Source organism: Octopus sinensis, linkage group LG1, assembly GCF_006345805.1.
Source record: "Octopus sinensis linkage group LG1, ASM634580v1, whole genome shotgun sequence".
NCBI classification, from domain to species: Eukaryota; Metazoa; Mollusca; class Cephalopoda; order Octopoda; family Octopodidae; genus Octopus; species Octopus sinensis.
Genome location: NC_042997.1, coordinates 211,194,039 through 211,213,744, shown reverse-complemented (window position 1 = coordinate 211,213,744; position 19,706 = coordinate 211,194,039). Strand labels below are relative to the sequence as shown.

The window sequence follows — 19,706 nt, the reverse complement described above, 5'->3', positions numbered from 1 at the left end:
AACCAACCATGTTGGGTCCAAACATTCCATCCTACTCTATGTTCAAACTGGCCAGATCTGACATCTCACACCTACCCTACAATATCGTCCTATAAGTTAAGTTACCTCATCAGAATCAGAAAGCTACAAGATAATGCATGATTAATACAAAACAAAAAGGAATAAGCATCAGTTTTGCCAGAATGTGAATGCTAGATGGGTGAAGCGTGTCTTGGTTACTGATTGTTATTTGAGGATAAAGTTGGATATTTCACCTTTTAGAGGAGAGCATTGATTGTCGGTGGGGGTGTTGCTGTTGAGCCTTAGATATGATACAGCAGATCTATGATCATAAGGGTTCCAGCATTCACCATCACATCGCTTGCCAATGAAGGAAATTTGGCTGCTGTTTCTAGCAGGTCAAGAGACCATTTAGAACCCTCTTCATTGGTTCATCTCAATAGACATCTTTATATATAAAAGTGAGGTTGTGTGGTCTCTGTCTCCTACGATTTAGATTCCTAACTACTCCCACATTTTGCGGTGCAGTTTAACCAAAAGCGGATATCTTATAGTCATGATTAATATCGAGCCCTTCTGGGTATTAGCGCGCGTCTACGATGAGTCTACGATTTTAAAAATAATTTACCATAATTTTTTACCATTTTAATGCATTTTTTCGCTATTATATAAGGGAAGCAACTCTCTAAAAATGTCTACGATGAGTCAACGATTTAAAAAAAAAATTTACCATCATTTGTTTTCCATTTTTAATGCATTTTTTTGCTATCTTTTGGCAATAACTCTCTAAAAATGCTTATATAGTTATTTCCCTTACAAACCCGAGCAACGCCGGGCGATACTGCTAGTTGTTTGTCATCATCATCATCATCGTCGTTTAACGTCCGTTCTCCATGCTAGCATGGGTTGGACGGTTCGACCGGGGTTCTGGGAAGCCAGAAGGCTGCACCAGGCTCCAGTCTAATTTGGCAATGTTTCTACAGCTGGATGCCCTTCCTAACGCCAAATATGTTTAATATAGACATTGTTTTCTCATGGAGACAAAATATCAGATCATTAAGAATAAAATGTCTGGTTTCGTTAAGCTTCAAGTTTGACAGTCATTAACTCTAATGATTTATCCTGACAATTCTTTGTTTAGCAAGATTGAAGAATTACATCATCACTTTTCAAAATGCAGTTCATGGGGTCTGATTATATTGTGAGTTTTCTCTTGTAAATCAATTATTGTGAACCCATGGATAGAGCAAAATTTAGTGTTTGTTTATGAATACGAGTTCTGTCATGGGACCAATGCATTCCAGACAGCTCGAAAGATCAAGGAGGTGTTTGGTGAAAATGTGATGAATAAGCACACTGTATGTTGATGGTTTGAGGAGTTCCGGTCTGGTGACTTTACTCTTGAAAAACAGCCCCATGGTAGACCTGAGATCAAGGTGGATAATGATGAGCTGGAAACTGTAGTAGAAGTAGATACATCTCAATGTAAAGTGTGATCTGAACATAGATCATCATTTGACGTCTATTTCCAATGCTGGCCATCCAGACAGAGCTACACCAGGATCCATTCATCAGTTTTGGTAGGGTTTGTACGGTTGGAATGTCCTTCCTAATGCCAACCACTTTACACAGTGTAACTGGCTGCTTTTTATGTGGCACCAACAGGGTTACCAAGTAGGTTGCAAGACCTCTCAGCTAAGAGAAGGAGCGGAATCAAGGGAAGCGGCTGTGAGCCAAGGGAGCGGTTCGGGCAGAGGGACACATAGTTGTCATCGTACACCACATGGCCAGTATACACCAATATAAACTGTGGTAAATAGATATCACCCACAGTCAATATTGAAGAAAAAAATCTTGGCAACTTATAGCATGTTTTAGCTAATTGTTTGTAGGGGTCAATGCTGTAGTTGCAAGCAGACGTACCCACTTTCATTGCCCTCCCACTCTTAAGCCAATGGAGCATCAAGGATGTGACAGCTGGAGGGAAGGACTGCTACACCAGAAGTCGGCTGGTAGACATGTTCAACTGAAGAGACCAGAGCGATGTGAAATGAAGTGCCTTGCTCAAGAAGACAAGATGCCAGCTGGTTCATGATTTCATTCCACAAGGTTACACACAACAATCTCCATGGTGATAAATTGATATCACACAGCACATAGCCACAATACTATACACACTGATATATACAACGAAAATATATTCCAATGCTAGCAGCGAACTAGACAGTCTTTGCCTGCTGAAATAGCAACCAGCTCTACCTCAAATCACACCATATCGCTAGAAATAGCAGCAAATCTTTCTCCTCTCACAACCTACCTGTTAGAAATAGCAACGAAATCTCCCACATATAATACCCTACCTTCAGCTAAGAGCAGCTAGGTTTCCTTTCTATTATATACTACTATATAGAAATAATAAATTTCTCCCACATCACACTTTTCTGCCTAAAAACAGTAGCTAGATTTCCCTCAAATCTAACTCTCTTACTTGCTTGAAATAACAACCAAATCTCTTTTGAATCATCCCCTATTACCTAGAAAATGAAGATCAAATCCAACACCAAACACTCTTCTGGCTTAGAAAGGATGGACATATTGAATAACCTGGTGCTGAGCACACTGTCTATGGTCACCGATGGGGTGGTCATGGTGGGAATTTCATTTATCATAATTTTACTGGATCAGAATGGAGTAGGAACTGAATAATAATTAATGAACATTTTACCCATAGATAAAATATTAGTAATTATTAAATTAAAAGTAGGTAGCATCATTAAGTTATTTATTCTTTAAACAATTCTATTTTGCTACATCAACCATTGTATCATCTGTTTTAGAGATTCATTCTGAACAATTTCATTAGATATGTTGAGGCTGTCATTCACTGATGAGGTCCTAATAATATTAAAACATGCCCAGAATTGTCTTCCTTATTTGCAGAAAAAAAAAAAAGAAAACATTATTAGTCATCGATTAACATGTTATTCCTGGTGAATATTTTGATATTCCATCTTAGGTGGCAAGCTGGCAGAATCATTAGCAGACCAGGTAATTATTGCTTAATGACATTTCATTCATTTTTAACATTCTGAGTTCAAATTCCATCGAGTCCGAATTTGCCTTTCATCCTTTCAGGATTGATAAAATAAGTACCAGCTGTGCACTGGTGTTAGTGTAATCAACTTATCCCACCCCCCGCAAAATTGCTGGCATTGTGCCAAAATTTGAAACCAAGATCTGAACATTCCATACATAAAATATGTCGACGCTAACTTTACTACTGTTTTCCATAAGGATAGTTTCCCTGAATTATTTATTTTCTTATAAATCAAAAAGAGATCGATAGAATAAGTACTGGGCTTACAAAGAATAAGTCCCGGGGTTGATATGCTCGACTAAAGGCGGTGCTCCAGCATGGCCGCAGTCAAATGACTGAAACAAGTAAAAAGAGTAAAAAGAGTAATAAATAATAAACATCAGTGAATTGACTTACTAGTTTTGCAGGTATGCTTTCTCGTTCACAAGCATCGTTAGCACAGTTTAAAAGTCCAAGAAAATCAAGAGTTTTCCCATGTAAACCAGGAATGCTAGAAAGAAATCCAAAAAAGCATGAATTAATAACTTATACACACACAAAATGTTGGTGCCATGTAAAAATCACTGGTGATGGCACCCCATAAAAAGCACCCAGTACATTCTGCAAAGAGGTTTGCATGGGGAAGGACAGCCAACCATAGGCAGCATGTCAAACCAGATGACTGAAGCCGGATGCAGCTCTCCAGCCTTGCCATCAGCTATTGAAGCGTTCAACTCATGCCAGCATAGAAAATAGATGGTAAGTGAAATGAATGAATAAGAAATGGTACAAACGCATCTGTTTGCTACAAATCAATGTGTTGAGGCCACAGGTTGAAGAAATTCCAGGCAGGGAAACAAAACCCAGAATTGAGATGCTTTAAAGTAAAGTTACCAAAGACTAAAGTTTTTAAGGAAAGAAGAAAGCAGAATGTTGCCACATTCAGAGAAATGACTGTGCCATATATGGGGGTGGGGGGAAAGGGAGCAGCTAGAAATTGCATGTGGTGTATCCAGTGTCAACTGTAGATGTACAAGGAATGCGATGAGATTGCAAACTGGCAAACTGAGGTGGGGTGGGGTAGAGATTGTGTACAAGAGTAAGCATCTGTAAGATTACTCAGGCGATAGTCTTTCAAATTCCAAGAAAGTTTCCTTAAAGTTGTTGCTGTTGCTGTTGAGCGAAGCGGTCTTCGTCCTCTTGGGAGAAGTCCGAAACATGGTCCTTTGCTATTTGTAAGAACCGCAGAAGAGAAAGCAGGTCAACCCCCGACACCGAGAGCATCGATGGATGGATGAATGCGCATCCAGGCTCAGCGGTTGCATAGGAAGTCGGGGGTCAAGAAACAGGAAGAAAGAGTGAGAGAAAGTTGGAGCGAAAGTGTACAACAGGGGTTGCCACCACCCCCTGCCGGAGCCTCGTGGAGCTTTAGGTGTTTTCGCTCAATAAACACGCACAACGCTCGGCCTGGGAATCGAAACCGCGATCCTCCGACCGCGAGTCCGCTGCCCTAACCATTGGGCCATTGTGCCTCCACTTGTTGCTGCAGCTGAGCCACCCTTACCACCTGGTTGTGCTTGTTGCTTGGGTTGCCCTCACTCGTTCTCTCCAGTCTGTTTCGTCTGCCACTGCACAGAGGAGGAATTCTTCTCAGGTGCACTCAGAGTCCTCGCGCAGTTGCTTTATGTCGGTTTGATGTGGTCTACCTGCATTTGAGTCTCCATGCTTTGGTTCCTAGTGAGGAGTGTCACTGATGATTTTGTTACCTAAGTAATTAGTAGTGGAGGTGAGTGTACCTCCACAAATGCATTGTAACCATTAGCAAGGGCACAAATATTTGTGATATACAGCCTTGCTTGAGGACACTACACATGACTGTGTATCGACCTCACAACCTTACAATTGTGAGTCCAGTAAGCTAACCACTATACCAGGCTTGATTTCACATTGCTCCACTCCACTCAGCTGGTAAAAATGAGTTGTACTCATATTTCAAACGGACACCCTCATCACATTCTACGTCACACTGAATCTCCCTAAGATCTACATTAATGGTACATAGGTCTGTGTATGGTTAAGGTGGCGAGCTGGCAGAATCGTTAACACGCTGGGCAAAATAATTAGTGGTATTTCGGCTGCCGCTACGTTCTGAGTTCAAATTCCGCCGAGGTCAACTTTGCCTTTCATCCTTTCGAGGTCGATAAATTAAGTACCAGTTACGCACTGGGGTCGATATAATCGACTTAATCTGTTTATCTGTCCTTGTTTGTCCTCTCTGTGTTTAGCCCCTTGTGGGTAGTAAAGAAATAGGTATATATGTCTGTCGAATGCTCAACCACTTGCATGTTAATTTCACAAACAGGTTGTTCGGTTGTCCACATCACCTGGATCACATGGTCATCATGACCAATGAAGTAAAAGCCTTTAAAATATTAGTGTTAACATCTGAGGTGCAATTACCTCCATCTCATTACTCGTTATATAATACCTGCATGTCATCACTCGTTATATAACACAATCGCAGCACAAAAATAAATTAAGGGTTTTGTTTGTTTTGGTTAACCCTTTTCGTACCGAAATTTCTGTTGAAATGCTCTGTGTTTCTTTCAATTAATCTTAAATATAAACAAAGAATTTAGTAAAAAGACTTCGTTATCATTCAGCTAGTCTTAGGAACATAAATTGTGACTAAGGTTTGGTGGAAGATTTTCATTCAAAATATATGAAAACAAGACATTAGTACTTAGAGCCAGAGGTGGTTTCAGCTGTGTTGGTATTGAAAGAATTAAGAATTGCTTCTCTGTTACATATTTCTGTTGAGATGCTCACAATCACAAGGTGGTGAGTTCAATTCCTGGTGGTGCATTGTATCCTTGAGCAAGACACTTTATTTCTTGCCACTCCAGTCCACTCACCTGGCAAAAATGAGTTGTACCTGCATTTCAAAGGACCAGCCTTGTCACATTCTGTGTCAAGCTGAATCTCCCTGAGAACTACGTTAAGGGTATTCATGTCTATGGAGTGCTCAGCCACTTCTAAATTAATTTCACAAGCAGGCCCTTGTCATCGTAACTAATAGAATGTTATTTTTGTCTTTCTTGTTTATAGTTGGTCCCTATTTTGTGGTCAGATAATGGGAAAGATCAGGGTAGGATATGTGAGGGTGTCAGTTATTGTCCAAGTTGATGGAACCTGTGAAAGAGGAAGACTAAGGAAAGCCAAGGAAGAATTGGAAAAGATGGATGTGAAGGAATTCAACCTCATTGAAATAAAAAAAGGAGATCACAACAAATCCCAAAACACTGCTGCTATCTCCACCCCCCTTTATCTCTCTCTCTCTTTCTGTCTCGCCCCCCCACACACACACACGCACACTGATATGATATTCAGGTATTTACCTGCAGTTTGTTTCTTCTGATTCTTCTTCTTTTAATTTTGTATTTGGTCTTCTGACCCCGAGTCGGTGTGATTCCGGTGTCACTGCTTTCTCTCCAGCAAGGTTTGTACCAGAAATATCCAAGGACACAAGATCAGGAAGACCGAGAATTATCCTGCTGAGAATTTTTTCAGGGTCTTGGTAATTTGTCTTTGATCTTTGGTCTAACATACCTAAATCAAGATGCCTGCAGCAGAAAAAGAAAATAAGATATTTTAAATATTCCATTTAACAGCTATATTGTCTTGTTATATTTTTAATTAAAAGCTATAATGTCTAATTAGGAATTTAATAATATGGAGTTAACCTTCATATTTCATCAATAAGATTTTTAAAAAAGCAAGCAAAACGATCAAGAAAATATTTTAACTTTCAACAAAAAATTATGTTTTATGAGAGAAGTGGAAGCAGTCTGCTCTGCCGGAACCTCAGTGTGCTTGGATGGCAAAGTGGAAACGTGTTGAGAGAAAAAGTTGGGCATGAGAGGAATCAAATGTAGCTTGCAAGAGAGAAGACTACCTTGGTTTGGAGATGTGATGCGTATGAATGAGGACAGCTGGAATAAAGAAGTGCAGATCACTGAAAGTGGATGGTATCCATGGAAGAGGGAGAACCAGGAAGACACGGGATGAAGTGGGAAGGACCGATCTCAGGAAGTTGGGCCCCATGGAAAAATGACAATGTACTGAGATGTCTGGTGATATGAAGTTCTTGAGAAGATCTGCCGACATCAGAAAAACTGAATTCTAGAAGCACTGTGTGTCCCACCCACATATAACAAGAAAGCTTTTCACACACCCTACCCCGACAAACCTAAATATATCTCTTCTCCTTCATGCGCTATACCCACCTCTCACTTCGCAACCCTATCCTCAGGGCTCTGTTCACTGTATCATTGCTATCTAGCAGCCCTCCACCCCCTCTGTGTACCCAGGTTTTCACCACTCCCTACATTCCCCACCCCCACTCTCTACTCACTTTTCTTTAGCAATGTCCTACCATTCATAACCTCGGTGCCTCAAGGGCAATACCTTGGCACTTGCCACCATCATCACTCTCTCCCTTTACTCGACCATCCCATTTTCTGATCCCTGTCCCTTGTGAGTATGCCCAGCACACTTTGCCACCATCTCTATCCTGATGTCTCCCACTCTCTCTCCCTCTCCTTCTCTTGCTCTTCCCTCAGGCTGGGTAACCATGTATCTGCTTTACAGCAGTACACCTGTTTCTCTCCTCATCTCTCTCTCTCTCTCCAGCTGGCTCAGTAACCTCGTACCTCCTCTACAGCAAGACCCCTGTTTCTTTCTCTGTCTCACTATAACTTTTCAACATCTGACACAAGATCCCCTCCTCCAATTCTGTCTCCCATCTCAAAGGGTCTTTGCCTTGCAAGTTACTTGGTGACCCTGTCTGTGCTGGTGCCACATAAAAAGCATCCAGTCCACATTGTAAAGTGGTTGGCATTTGGAAGGGCATCCAGCTGTAAAAACCAAGCCAAACCAGACACAGAAGTCTGGTGCAGGCTTCTGCCTAGCCAATGCCTGGTCAAACCATCCAACCTATGCCAGCATAGAAGGTGGACATTAAACGATGATGATGAATGACATGCATTAAAGAGTACTTTATTTTAATTAACATTCTCAGAATCAATCCAACTGTGTCTCACCTTGGGCAGATGTCTTCAACTAGTCCCAGCCTGACCAAAGATTTGCGAGTGGACTTTCTAGATGGAAACTGAAAGCCCATTATGATGTGTGTAGGCGTGTGTGTATAAGTGGATGTTAAACGATGATGATATATATATATATATATATATATACACACACACACATATATATCGTTACCAGCATTGCCTTACTGGCACTTGTGCCAGTGACACATGAAAAACATTCAAGCGAGATCGTTGCCAGTGCTGCTGGACTGGCTCCAGTGCAGGTGGCATGTAAAAAACACCATTTGAGCGTGGCCATTGCCAGTACTGACTGATTGGCCCTCATGCTGGTGACACGTAAAAGCACCCACTACACTCTCGGAGTGGTTGGCATTAGGAAGGGCATCCAGCTGTAGAAAGCCTGGTGCAGCCATCTGGTTCGCCAGTCTTCAGTCAAACTGTCCAAACCATGCTAGCATGGAAAGTGCACGTTAAACGATGATGATGATGATCATCATCATCATTTTAACACCCACATATCAATGCTCAGATGGGTAGGAAGGTATTTGTCAAAGCAGATGTTTTGTAGCTTGATGCCCTTCCTGTCACCAAGCCTCGCCTTTTTCCAAGGTCATACTTCCCCCTATCAAGAATGTTTCCATGGAAATGTAAGACACCACTTGTATGACAGTAACACTGATTTACAAGAGAAAAAGAGAAGGTGTGAAGATAGTCTCTTAACAGCTGTTTCAAAGAACAGATGCACAAATGAACAATGGCTATCCATACAATAGTGACCAATTCCATCATTGGGACAGCTACTGTTCATTTGTAGGAAAATGCATTATATGCCCACTTGTTCTTCGAAACAGCTGTTAAACAACTATCTGCACACCTTACTTCCCTTCTTTCTTTGTGATTTATTCTCTTTTAACAACTCAACCCTTATTTTAAAAAATATATCACGATCTAACCTGATACAAGTTTGTCTGCATGCTTAAAAGTTTATTCTATTATACTTGTACCTGTTTAACTGTGTTTAACTGGTAAATCACCAACAGCCAATCATTGTTAGACAGCTAACAACTCTGTTTAGTTGCAGTTCATGCTTGAACACTAACAGCATGTATTTAATTACCTGAATTCCATTTGATATATATCATCATCATTACTTATGTCTGGACTACTGACATACATATACATATACATGCCTATTATACATACATGTGTGTATGTATGTGTGTGTAGGCACAAGTATAGGAAGAAGCTTGCTTCTCAATCCCATGGTTTGGAGTTCAATTCCACTGCATGGCATGTCTGGCACAAAGCTTTGAGTGGATTTGGTATAGGGAAACTGAACGAAGCCCACTGTATATATATTTGTGTGTGTTCACAATACTGTCTCCTTGCCTTCATTTCACATGATAGTTGTAAATGAGTGCCACTGTCATGGAAGCAAGAGCCTTTTGTTTCAATCTTCCACAAAAATGTGCGGGCCCTGGGGTGGGGTGGGGGAATAATACCTTGCCTAGGAGCAAATGAGAGTTGGTGACAGGAAGGGCATCTGACCATAGAGAAGTCTGAGGTGGAACATGTCATCAAGAAGATGAGAAAACGTAAAACTCCAAGGTCAGATACAATAGCATGTGAAATGTTAGAAGCGCCAGAAGATTATGGCAGTAAAAAACTCACAGACCTTTTCAATGACATCTATGAGTCTGGATACTTCTCTCGTGACTTCAAAGCGGAAAAATCCTAAGGTCAATGAGTACTCTGACTGCAAGGCTACCAGCCTCATGTCTCATGCTCTTAAAATATTTCTACCAAAAGTCACAGCAGTCGGGTGCAGGCTTCTGCCTGGCCGGTTCTTGTGAAACCATCTCACCCACGCTAGCATGGAAGGCAGACGTGAAATGATGATGATGATAACCTTACCAGGAAGAATAAAAATCAAAATGCAGAAGTCAGTGAGGAGCGATTTGGATTTAGAACTGAGATAGAAAAGCATACGCAAGTAGAGAGAGATGTATTTGCTTGCTTCAAAGATTAAGTCAAAGTATTTGACTGCATACAGCATACAGAGCTGAGAAAGAAAGGATATTATAACCACCTGTGTTATATTGGAACCAAAATTAGATATTATAACCACCTGTGTTATATTGGAACCAAAATTGGATATTATAACCACCTGTGTTATATTGGAACCAAAATTGGATATTATAACCACCTGTGTTATATTGGAACCAAAATTGGATATTATAACCACCTGTGTTATATTGGAACCAAAATTGGATATTATAACCACCTGTGTCATATTGGAACCAAAATTGGATATTATAACCACCTGTGTTAATTGGAACCAAAATTGGATATTATAACCACCTGTGTTATATTGGAACCAAAATTGGATATTATAACCATCTGTGTTATATTGGAACCAAAATTGGATATTATAACCACCTGTGTTATATTGGAACCAAAATTGGATATTATAACCACCTGTGTTATATTGGAACCAAAATTGGATATTATAACCACCTGTGTTATATTGGAACCAAAATTGGATATTATAACCACCTGTGTTATATCGGAACCAAAATTGGATATTATAACCACCTTTGTTATATCGGAACCAAAATTGGATATTATAACCACCTGTGTTATATCGGAACCAAAATTGGATATTATAACCACCTGTGTTATATTGGAACCAAAATTGGATATTATAACCACCTGTGTTATATTGGAACCAAAATTGGATATTATAACCACCTGTGTTATATTGGAACCAAAATTGGATATTATAACCACCTGTGTTATATTGGAACCAAAATTGGATATTATAACCATCTGTGTTATATTGGAACCAAAATTGGATATTATAACCACCTGTGTTATATTGGAACCAAAATTGGATATTATAACCACCTGTGTTATATTGGAACCATCAAAGTAGACCAGGAATTGTCAGCGCCATCAGATAGCAAAAGAGGTGTAAAACAAGAATGCATGCTATCACCATACCTCTTTAATAACTACACTGAGTAATATATTCAGAGAATCGAACGAGATTAAAGAATTTAGAGCCAATGATATGAATATAAGTAACATAAGATACCAGCTGGCCCCATACTGTCAAAAATGATGGCTATTTGTAGTATTTTATGATGGTAAATCAAATTAATACATTTGTCAATGTTATCTAGTGGTTGTCTTTTGAGATGTGACATCAATCATTGATTGTTACTGAAAGAAAGCTGATTCAAACATACAAACATTCACATACCTCCCTTGTACATGCACACACATACACTCACACAGAGTTGAAACGCTGTTTGATTTTTTTTTCACTGTAGAATTTCCATCATCCCACTACCAAGTTTGCCATCACCCCTTCCTTCCTTACTCCTCTACCACCCCTTCTTTTCTCACTCATATATTGTGACAGAGAAAGACACAAGAGTATTATAGGAGATGCTGATGATCCAGTATTACTATAGTAATATAAGGATCTACTTTGATGACGTTTTGACAACAAGGTGGAAAAAGGGATAAGTAGAAGACCCTCTGCATTCACCAGACCCCATGCAGCTAGATTGTGATGGAGAGCAACAGGCAGAACTGGGGAAGAGCTACACTCTTTGCATGAAGAGCAAAAAGCTGGGGGGAGGGGGGAAAGAGCTGGTGGCTGGGATGCTTTCCCGTCACTCAACCATTGTCCCCATTGCCTCAGCCTCTACAACACCCTACCTCTTACCCCTCTTTCATTGAACCCTCCTCCTTCCATGGTTTCTTTGCTGACTTGGCAATCATCAGTCTCCCTCCCTCTCTGCTCTCTTTCACGAACCATCTCCTCATGAGTCCATCTTCACTTGTCTCCTCGTCCTACACCACTCCCTTCCCCACTGCTCACATTCACCTGTTCATTAAGGGGTAACGCCCACCCCTCTTTACAGTCCTGACTCTGCCTCCACACCAACACCACCTCCTATTAACCCCTCCTCTACCATCCACTGATGTGAAATTATTATTACTCTTCATCCCCGCTTAACACAGCCCCTGAAGCCCAGCCTCTATCATCAGCCTTCCATCCATCCTCTCAGGGTTTCTTTGGTTTTGAGAGTCGCACAGTAACCTCACTAATGTAGTGCCACGAGAAAATGTAATCAATACATTCTGTGAAGAAGTTGGTGGTCGGAAGAACATCGAAGCATAGAAACTGGCAAAACTGATGACAAAATAAGGATTGGTTCTCTGTCCCATCTAGGACGGCTACAACCATAACAAATCCTCCAAACCATGCAAAACAGACATAAAATGTTGATGGTGATTGTGTGTGTGTGTGTGCAAGAGCGTGCCTCATATCATCATCATCATCATCATCGTTTAACGTCCGCTTTCCATGCTGGCATGGGTTGGACGGTTCAACTGGGGTCTGGGAAGCCAGAAGGCTGCACCAGGCCCAGTCTGACCTGGCAGTGTTTCTACAGCTGGATGCCCTTCCTAACGCCAACCACTCCATGAGTGTATTGGGTGCTTTTTACGTGCCACCGGCACAGGTGCCAGACGAGGCTAGCAACGGCCACGGCTACGATCAGATGGTGCTTTTTACGTGCCACTGGCACGGAGGCAGTTGGGGCGGCGCTGGCAATGGCCGCGTTCGGATGGTTCTCATATTCATATATATATACATGTTTTTGGTCCAGAGACAGAAAATAAACTGTTTTTACTTCAAAACTTTTATAGATTTTTACTGATATTCGATAAGAAGAGGTTCATCATCAAAACCAGTAATATTTTCTTTATACAATTTTTAAAATCGTTTTTATTAAACTCCTTCTTAAATTGAAATGCCTTAGTTTTGGTTCTGTGCTATTTCATGCGTGCGTGCGTGTGTGATCATCATCATTGTTTAACATCCGTTCTCCATGCTGGCATGGGTTGGATGGTTTGACTGGGGACTGGGAAGCCATGAAGGCTGCACCAGGTTCCAATCTGATCTGGCATGGTGTCTACAGCTGGATGCCCTTCCTAATGCCAACCACTCAGAGAGTGTAGTCGGTGGTTTTTACATGCCACTGGTGCATGAGTTAGTCAGGCAGCACTAGAATTGACCACATTCAGATGGTGCTTTTACGTGCCACCAGCACAGGAGCCAGTCAGGGGGCACTGGCATATATATATATATGTATATATATCATCATCAACATCATCGTTTATCGTCCATTTTCCATGCTGGCATGGGTTGGAGACTGGTAAGCCAGGGGGCTGCACCAGACTCCAATCTGATTCGGCAAAGTTTCTACAGCTGGATGCCCTTCCTAATGCCAACCACTCCGAGAGTGTAGTGGGTGCTTTTTACGTGCCACTGGCACAGGAGCCAGTCAGGCAGGCCAGGCATTGATCACATTCAGATAGTGCTTTTTACTATCAGGGGCCAATGATGGGGTACAGGCATCGGCCACATTTGGATGGTGCTTTTTACATGTCACTGGAACAAAACTTCTCTAAGAGTGGCTATGAATACATATATTTTTTAGTCTTGCAAGTACTTGGTAATCCTGTCAGTGCAGGTGACACTTAAAAGCACTCAGTCCACACTGTAAAGTGGTTGGTGTTTGGAAGGACATCCAGTTGTAGAAACCTTGCCGAAACTGTGCTTGTGCCATGTAAAAAGCACTACTAACTTAAAATGCTAACTCCCATCTCAGTTATGAGCTTGGAGCCATAACAATCCATTACAGCATTATCCAGCATACAAATTCATTTACATCACCAGTGAACTAAGACCCCATATTCTCTGTGTGTATAATATATCATCATCATCATCATTTAACATTCATTGTCCATGCTGGTATGCTGTAAGGCAGCACCAGACTCCAGTCTGATTTGGTATGGTTTTCTATGGCTGGATGTTCTCCTTAACACCAACCACTTCAAGAGTGTAATAGGTACTTTTACATGCTACCAGTATGAGTGTATGTGTGTGTGTATATATATATATATATATATATCATCATCATCATCATCGTTTAACGTCCGCTTTCCATGGGTTGGACGGTTCAACTGGGGTCTGGGGAGCCCAAAGGCTGCACCAGGCCAGTCAGATCTGGCAGTGTTTCTACAGCTGGATGCCCTTCCTAACGCCAACCACTCCGAGAGTGTAGTGGGTGATTTTAAGTGCCACCGACACAGGTGCCAGACGAGGCTGGCGAACGGCCACGATCGGATGGTGTTTGTTACGTGCCCATATATATATATATGTGTATATTATATATATATATATAATATATATATATATATATATATATATATATATATATGTATACGTATATGTATATATATGTATACGTATATATATATATACGTATATTATATATATATATGTATATATATATATGTGTATATATATATATGTATATATATCATCATCATATATATTATATATATATATATGTATATATATATTTACATATAAATATATATATGTGTGTGTGTGTGTGGTGTGTGTGTGTATATATATATATATATATATATATATATATATATATATGTATGTATGTATGTATATATACAATAAAATAAAAGAAAAGGAGAGTGTGAACACAGGAAAAACCAATTTATTTATATAATAGTCAATTTTATGTCACCTATGCACATTTCAATTTCTCACCTTCATTCATATTTTACAATTAAAATTTCATTATGAATTTTAAAATTTTTTCAGGGCAAAATTGACATATATTCATTTACATCCTAATGGATAGAGAATTCCTTACAGACTGAATAGCAGCATGCATGTGTGTGTGTGAGCATGTGTCTTTGGATTCCGTTCTAAAAATAGCTAGATGTTAAACTATGACCACAGTGGGTGATGGCTAGTTGCACTCTTGAAGAGTTAGGTCACACTATAATTCACCCTTAATGGAATTTAGATCAGTTTTATAGTGGCTGGCTGCCATGCCTTTCCCTACTCACTTGTCAAAGAATAAAAAGTAAAAATACGTACATATTAATAAGTATCCAAATCAATATATTCAAATTCTACTTATTTAGTTGTGAGAATTTCAATTTTTATTGCAATCTTTTATTTATTTAGATGTATTAATCTTATTTGTTGATAGTTTGGGTTATTATATATATTTAAGGCGGCGAGCTGGCAGAAACGTTAGCACGCTGGGCGAAATGCGTAGTCACATTTCGTCTGCCATTAGGTTCTGAGTTCAAATTCCGCCGAGGTCGACTCTGCCTTTCATCCTTTCGGGGTCGATAAATAAAGTACCAGTTTCGCACTGGGGTCGATGTAATCGACTTAATCCGTTTGTCTGTCCTTGTTTGTCCCCTCTGTGTTTAGCTCCTTGTGGGCAGTAAAGAAATATATATATATTTAGTTGACGAACATCAATGGAATTTGTATCTTTGTGGTACCAGTGCCGGTGGCACACAAGAAAACCATCCGAACGTGGCCGTAGCCAGTACCGCATCGACTGGCCTCCGTGCTGTGGGCACGTAACAAACACCATCCGAGCGTGGCCGTCTGCCAGCCTCGTCTGGCACCTGTGTCGGTGGCACATAAAAAACACCATCCGAGCGTGGCCGTTCACCAGCCTCGCCTGGCACTTGTGTCGGTGGCACATAAAATCACCCACTACACTCTCGGAGTGGTTGGCGTTAGGAAGGGCATCCAGCTGTAGAAACACTGCCAGATCTGACTGGCCTGGTGCAGCCTTCGGGCTCCCCAGACTCCAGTTGAACCGTCCAACCCATGCTAGCATGGAAAGCGGACGTTAAATGATGATGATGATGATGATATTTTAAAGGGGATACGATCCACTATGTATCACATGTATGGAGGTGAACTATTTTCAAATGGTGAGAGTACATTTCACTTTAAGATTTGTACTTATGTTTATTTTAATTTTATCATTCATGGAGTGTTTACTTAAATATAATTTATTATTTAGAATTTATTAAATATATATATGTACATATATATATTTGTATGTGTAAAGTAACAGTTTTAGAAAAAAACCCATTGGTTTTACATCTAGTGTCAAACTGAATATATATACTAGCATTATGACCCGCCGTTGCCGGGTCATAGTGCTAGTGCATGTATATATGTATATATATATGTGTGTACATCTATATATATACATCTACACATAAAATACAAAATACAAAGTTATATCTGAATATCACTAGTGATAACAATACTCAAAATATATAACAGACTGGAATTGTAGGCTCGTCTCTTGCAATTTCGATCAATTGTATCTTGTCCTCCCTCTTGTATAGAAGTGTGGCTACAATCCAGTCTGCCTCAACTTCTGAGAGGGTGGGGACATTTTAAATTTTTATCCGGGACGTCCTATGTCCCAGATATAAAGGCAAAAATAAAATATTTCCACATTGCAAGTTCGAGTCGAGTACTCCCTTGCACGCTCCGTTGACTCGAACCTTGCTTCTATTGTGGCGAATTTACCGCCTCTGGTTAGATATCTTTCATAGTCGCACCAAGACACTTTTCGATGGTGCTTTCCTCCAGGTGTTCAAATCTTTTTTCTCTACATTGTATACTTTATAGACAATAGTCTTTTCTTTAATTTAATTTTTTATTATCCATCTGGACTATTCCATTTCTGCACTTAAATTTTATTTTTAATTTATTCCCATTCATGTGAAACCACTTATTCAAGTTCAAGTCATTGATGCAATTTTATACCAATTGCTATTTTAACTTTTGTTATGTTACGATTATATTATACTTTAGTTTAATTTTAATTATTATTTACTACATATAATTCAATTGTTATTATTTTTATTGTTAAAGTGAAAGTATCTGACATAAAATAGAGAAATGTTTATGTTTTACTTTTAACACATAATACTGAAATAGTGGAGAAGATATGATATTGCTCTAGGCAAGAAGTTGAAGATTTTTTTTGCCCATGAAATTACATGGACCCTAAGTAAGGCATGTGTAAAATTTGAATGAAATTGGTTGTGTAGTTCTCAAGTTTTAGGGAAACAGACAGACAGACAGACACATTCTCAGTTTTATATATATATATATATAATATATATTAGACAAAAGAGATAAACCCAAGGCCGTGAGGAGTTTTCAGGACATTTATAAGGAAAGAGATATAGATCTAATCTTACAGCTGTTTCAGAAACAGCTGTAAGACTATAACTATATCCCTTTGGATCTTCTAGATACCAATATCTTATATGTCTTATATATATATATATATATGATGCTGTTTTCATAGTCAGGCAACTACATGAGAAGTACTTAGCTAAGAACAAACAGCATCTGTTGATCTAGAGAAAACCTTCAATAGAGTGCTCTGTTGTGATATGGTGGGCTCTGAAGTGGCTAAGGACAGAAGTGTGGCTGATGAAAGCTGTACAGGACATGCTGTCAGTAAGGCAAGTTAACTACAGGTACAGCAAAGAATTTAGTGTACAGGTAGGGGTTTGCCCACAGCTCTGTAAAGAAGTGGTGGAGATCCACGAAGACATAGGATGAATTAGTGAAGAATGATCTCAGGATACTGAACCTTTCAGTCAAGATGGCAAATGACCAAAATGCCTGGGGCCTTGCTGTACTCAAGAAAACCTGTACTCTGCAACAAAACTGTTAAGATTGGTCTCTCTGGTGTAAGGCATTTGTAATGTTGCCACGTAAAAGAACCCATGCGGTGCCAACATACTCAGTAAAGTGGTTGGCATTAGGAAGGGCATCCAGATGTGGAAACCATGCCAAAGTAGACTGGACTCTAGTGCAGCTCCCCAGCTTGCCAGCTCTGGTCAAACTGTCCAACATATGACAGCATGTTCAATGGACATTAAATGATGATGAGGGTGACATATATATATATATACACACACACATACATACATATATTGTTTATAGGCACAGGAGTGGCTGTGTGGTAAATAACTAGCTTACCAACCACATGCTTCTCGGTTCAGTTTCACTATGTGGCATCTAGGCCAAGCATCTTCTACTATAGCCCTGGGCTGACCAAAGCCTTGTGAGTGGACATGGTAGACAGAAACTGAAAGGCGCCCATTGTGTATATATCCAGCGTCGCCTCGACTGGCTTCTGTGCCGGTGGCACATAAAAAGCACCATCCGAACGTGGCTGATGCCAGCGCCGCCTTGGCTGGCTTCCGTGCCGGTGGCACGTTAAAAGCACCAACCGATCGTGGCCGATGCCAGACCCCCCACTGGCACCTGTGCAGGTGGCACGTAAAAAGCACCCACTACACTCGCAGAGTGGTTGGCGTTAGGAAGGGCATCCAGCTGTAGAAACACTGCCAGATCAGACTGGAGCCTGGTGCAGCCTTCTGCCTTCCCAGACTCCGGTTGAACCGTCCAACCCGTGCTAGCTCGGAAAACGGACGTTAAACGATGATGATGATACATCCATATATATATATATATATATATATATGTATGTGTGTGCATGTTTGTCCCCCCCCCCAATATCACTTGACAACCGATGCTGGTGTGTTTACATCCTCGTAACTTAGTGGTTTGGCAAAAGAGACCGATAGAATAAGTACTAGGCTTACAAAGAATAAGTCATGGGGCAGATTTGCTTGACTAAAGGCAGTTCTCCAACATGGCTGCAGTCAAATGACTGAACCAAATAAAAGAATACACACACTTAATGGTGCAGCCATGGCTGTGTGGTTCACAAGTTCCCGCATTCATGCATGGTTTCCGGTTCAATCCCAGTACCAGTTTCCAGTTCAGTCCCAGTGTCAGTTTCTTCCACTCCCACTTAGTCTGACCAAAACCTTAGGAATGGGTCTAATGGATAGAAACCAAAAGAAGCCTGTGTTTCTGTCTCAATGCCTCAACATTGTGCAATATTTTGAAATAAGCAACATTACAAACTGCCGTTTGTTTCCAGTTTTCTGTGGAAATATAGCCAAACACAACACACACACACAAAAAAAAATACCTTGCTTGGAAACAGGTGAGGATTAGCCACAGGAAGAACATCCAACAGAAGGAAACCTGCCTCAATGAATTCCATCTGACCCATGCAAATATCAAAATAATTCAAAACAAACCGATTTCCTACAACTATATAAACTCAGAAATACGCTCTTGAAAAAGATTTTTTTATCTTGGAATATCAATGTTCTTTTATTCTGTTAACCAAATGGTCGTAAATGTAAAAGGTCACCCAGAGATTTCCTCATTAATTAGCTTCAACCAAGGCGGCAAAGTGGCAGAATCATTAGCATGCTGGACGAAATGCTTAGCAGTATTTCGCCCGTTGCTACATTCTGAGTTCAAATTCCATCGAGGTCATCGTTTCGGGGTTGATAAATTAAGTACCAGTTGCATACTGGGGTTGATGTAATTGCCTATAGTAGAAGTGATTAATTAGCTTGGACCAGTTGGATTAGCTTCACTACAGCCCCGAGACAAAAGCTATCCACTACACTTCTTAGGCATCAATAACATAAACCTAAGGCAATTCCCACCAAATCCTTTTCTGCGTATTCAGTACAGC

General features: G+C 40.3%; 1 protein-coding gene across 2 annotated transcripts in view; it reads right to left on the bottom strand.

The window, feature by feature from the left end:
- LOC115212753 (protein zer-1 homolog) overlaps window positions 1-19,706 on the bottom strand; it is a 143,052-nt gene that overhangs the window by 41,979 nt on the left and 81,367 nt on the right. For both annotated transcript variants that reach the window (XM_029781418.2, XM_036509191.1), the window contains exons 3-4: window positions 6,475-6,699; window positions 3,494-3,587 (exon numbers count right to left, since the gene is read on the bottom strand). In XM_029781418.2, coding sequence (XP_029637278.1) covers window positions 3,494-3,587; window positions 6,475-6,699 — 319 coding nt within the window. The remainder of the gene's footprint in view (window positions 1-3,493; window positions 3,588-6,474; window positions 6,700-19,706) is intronic.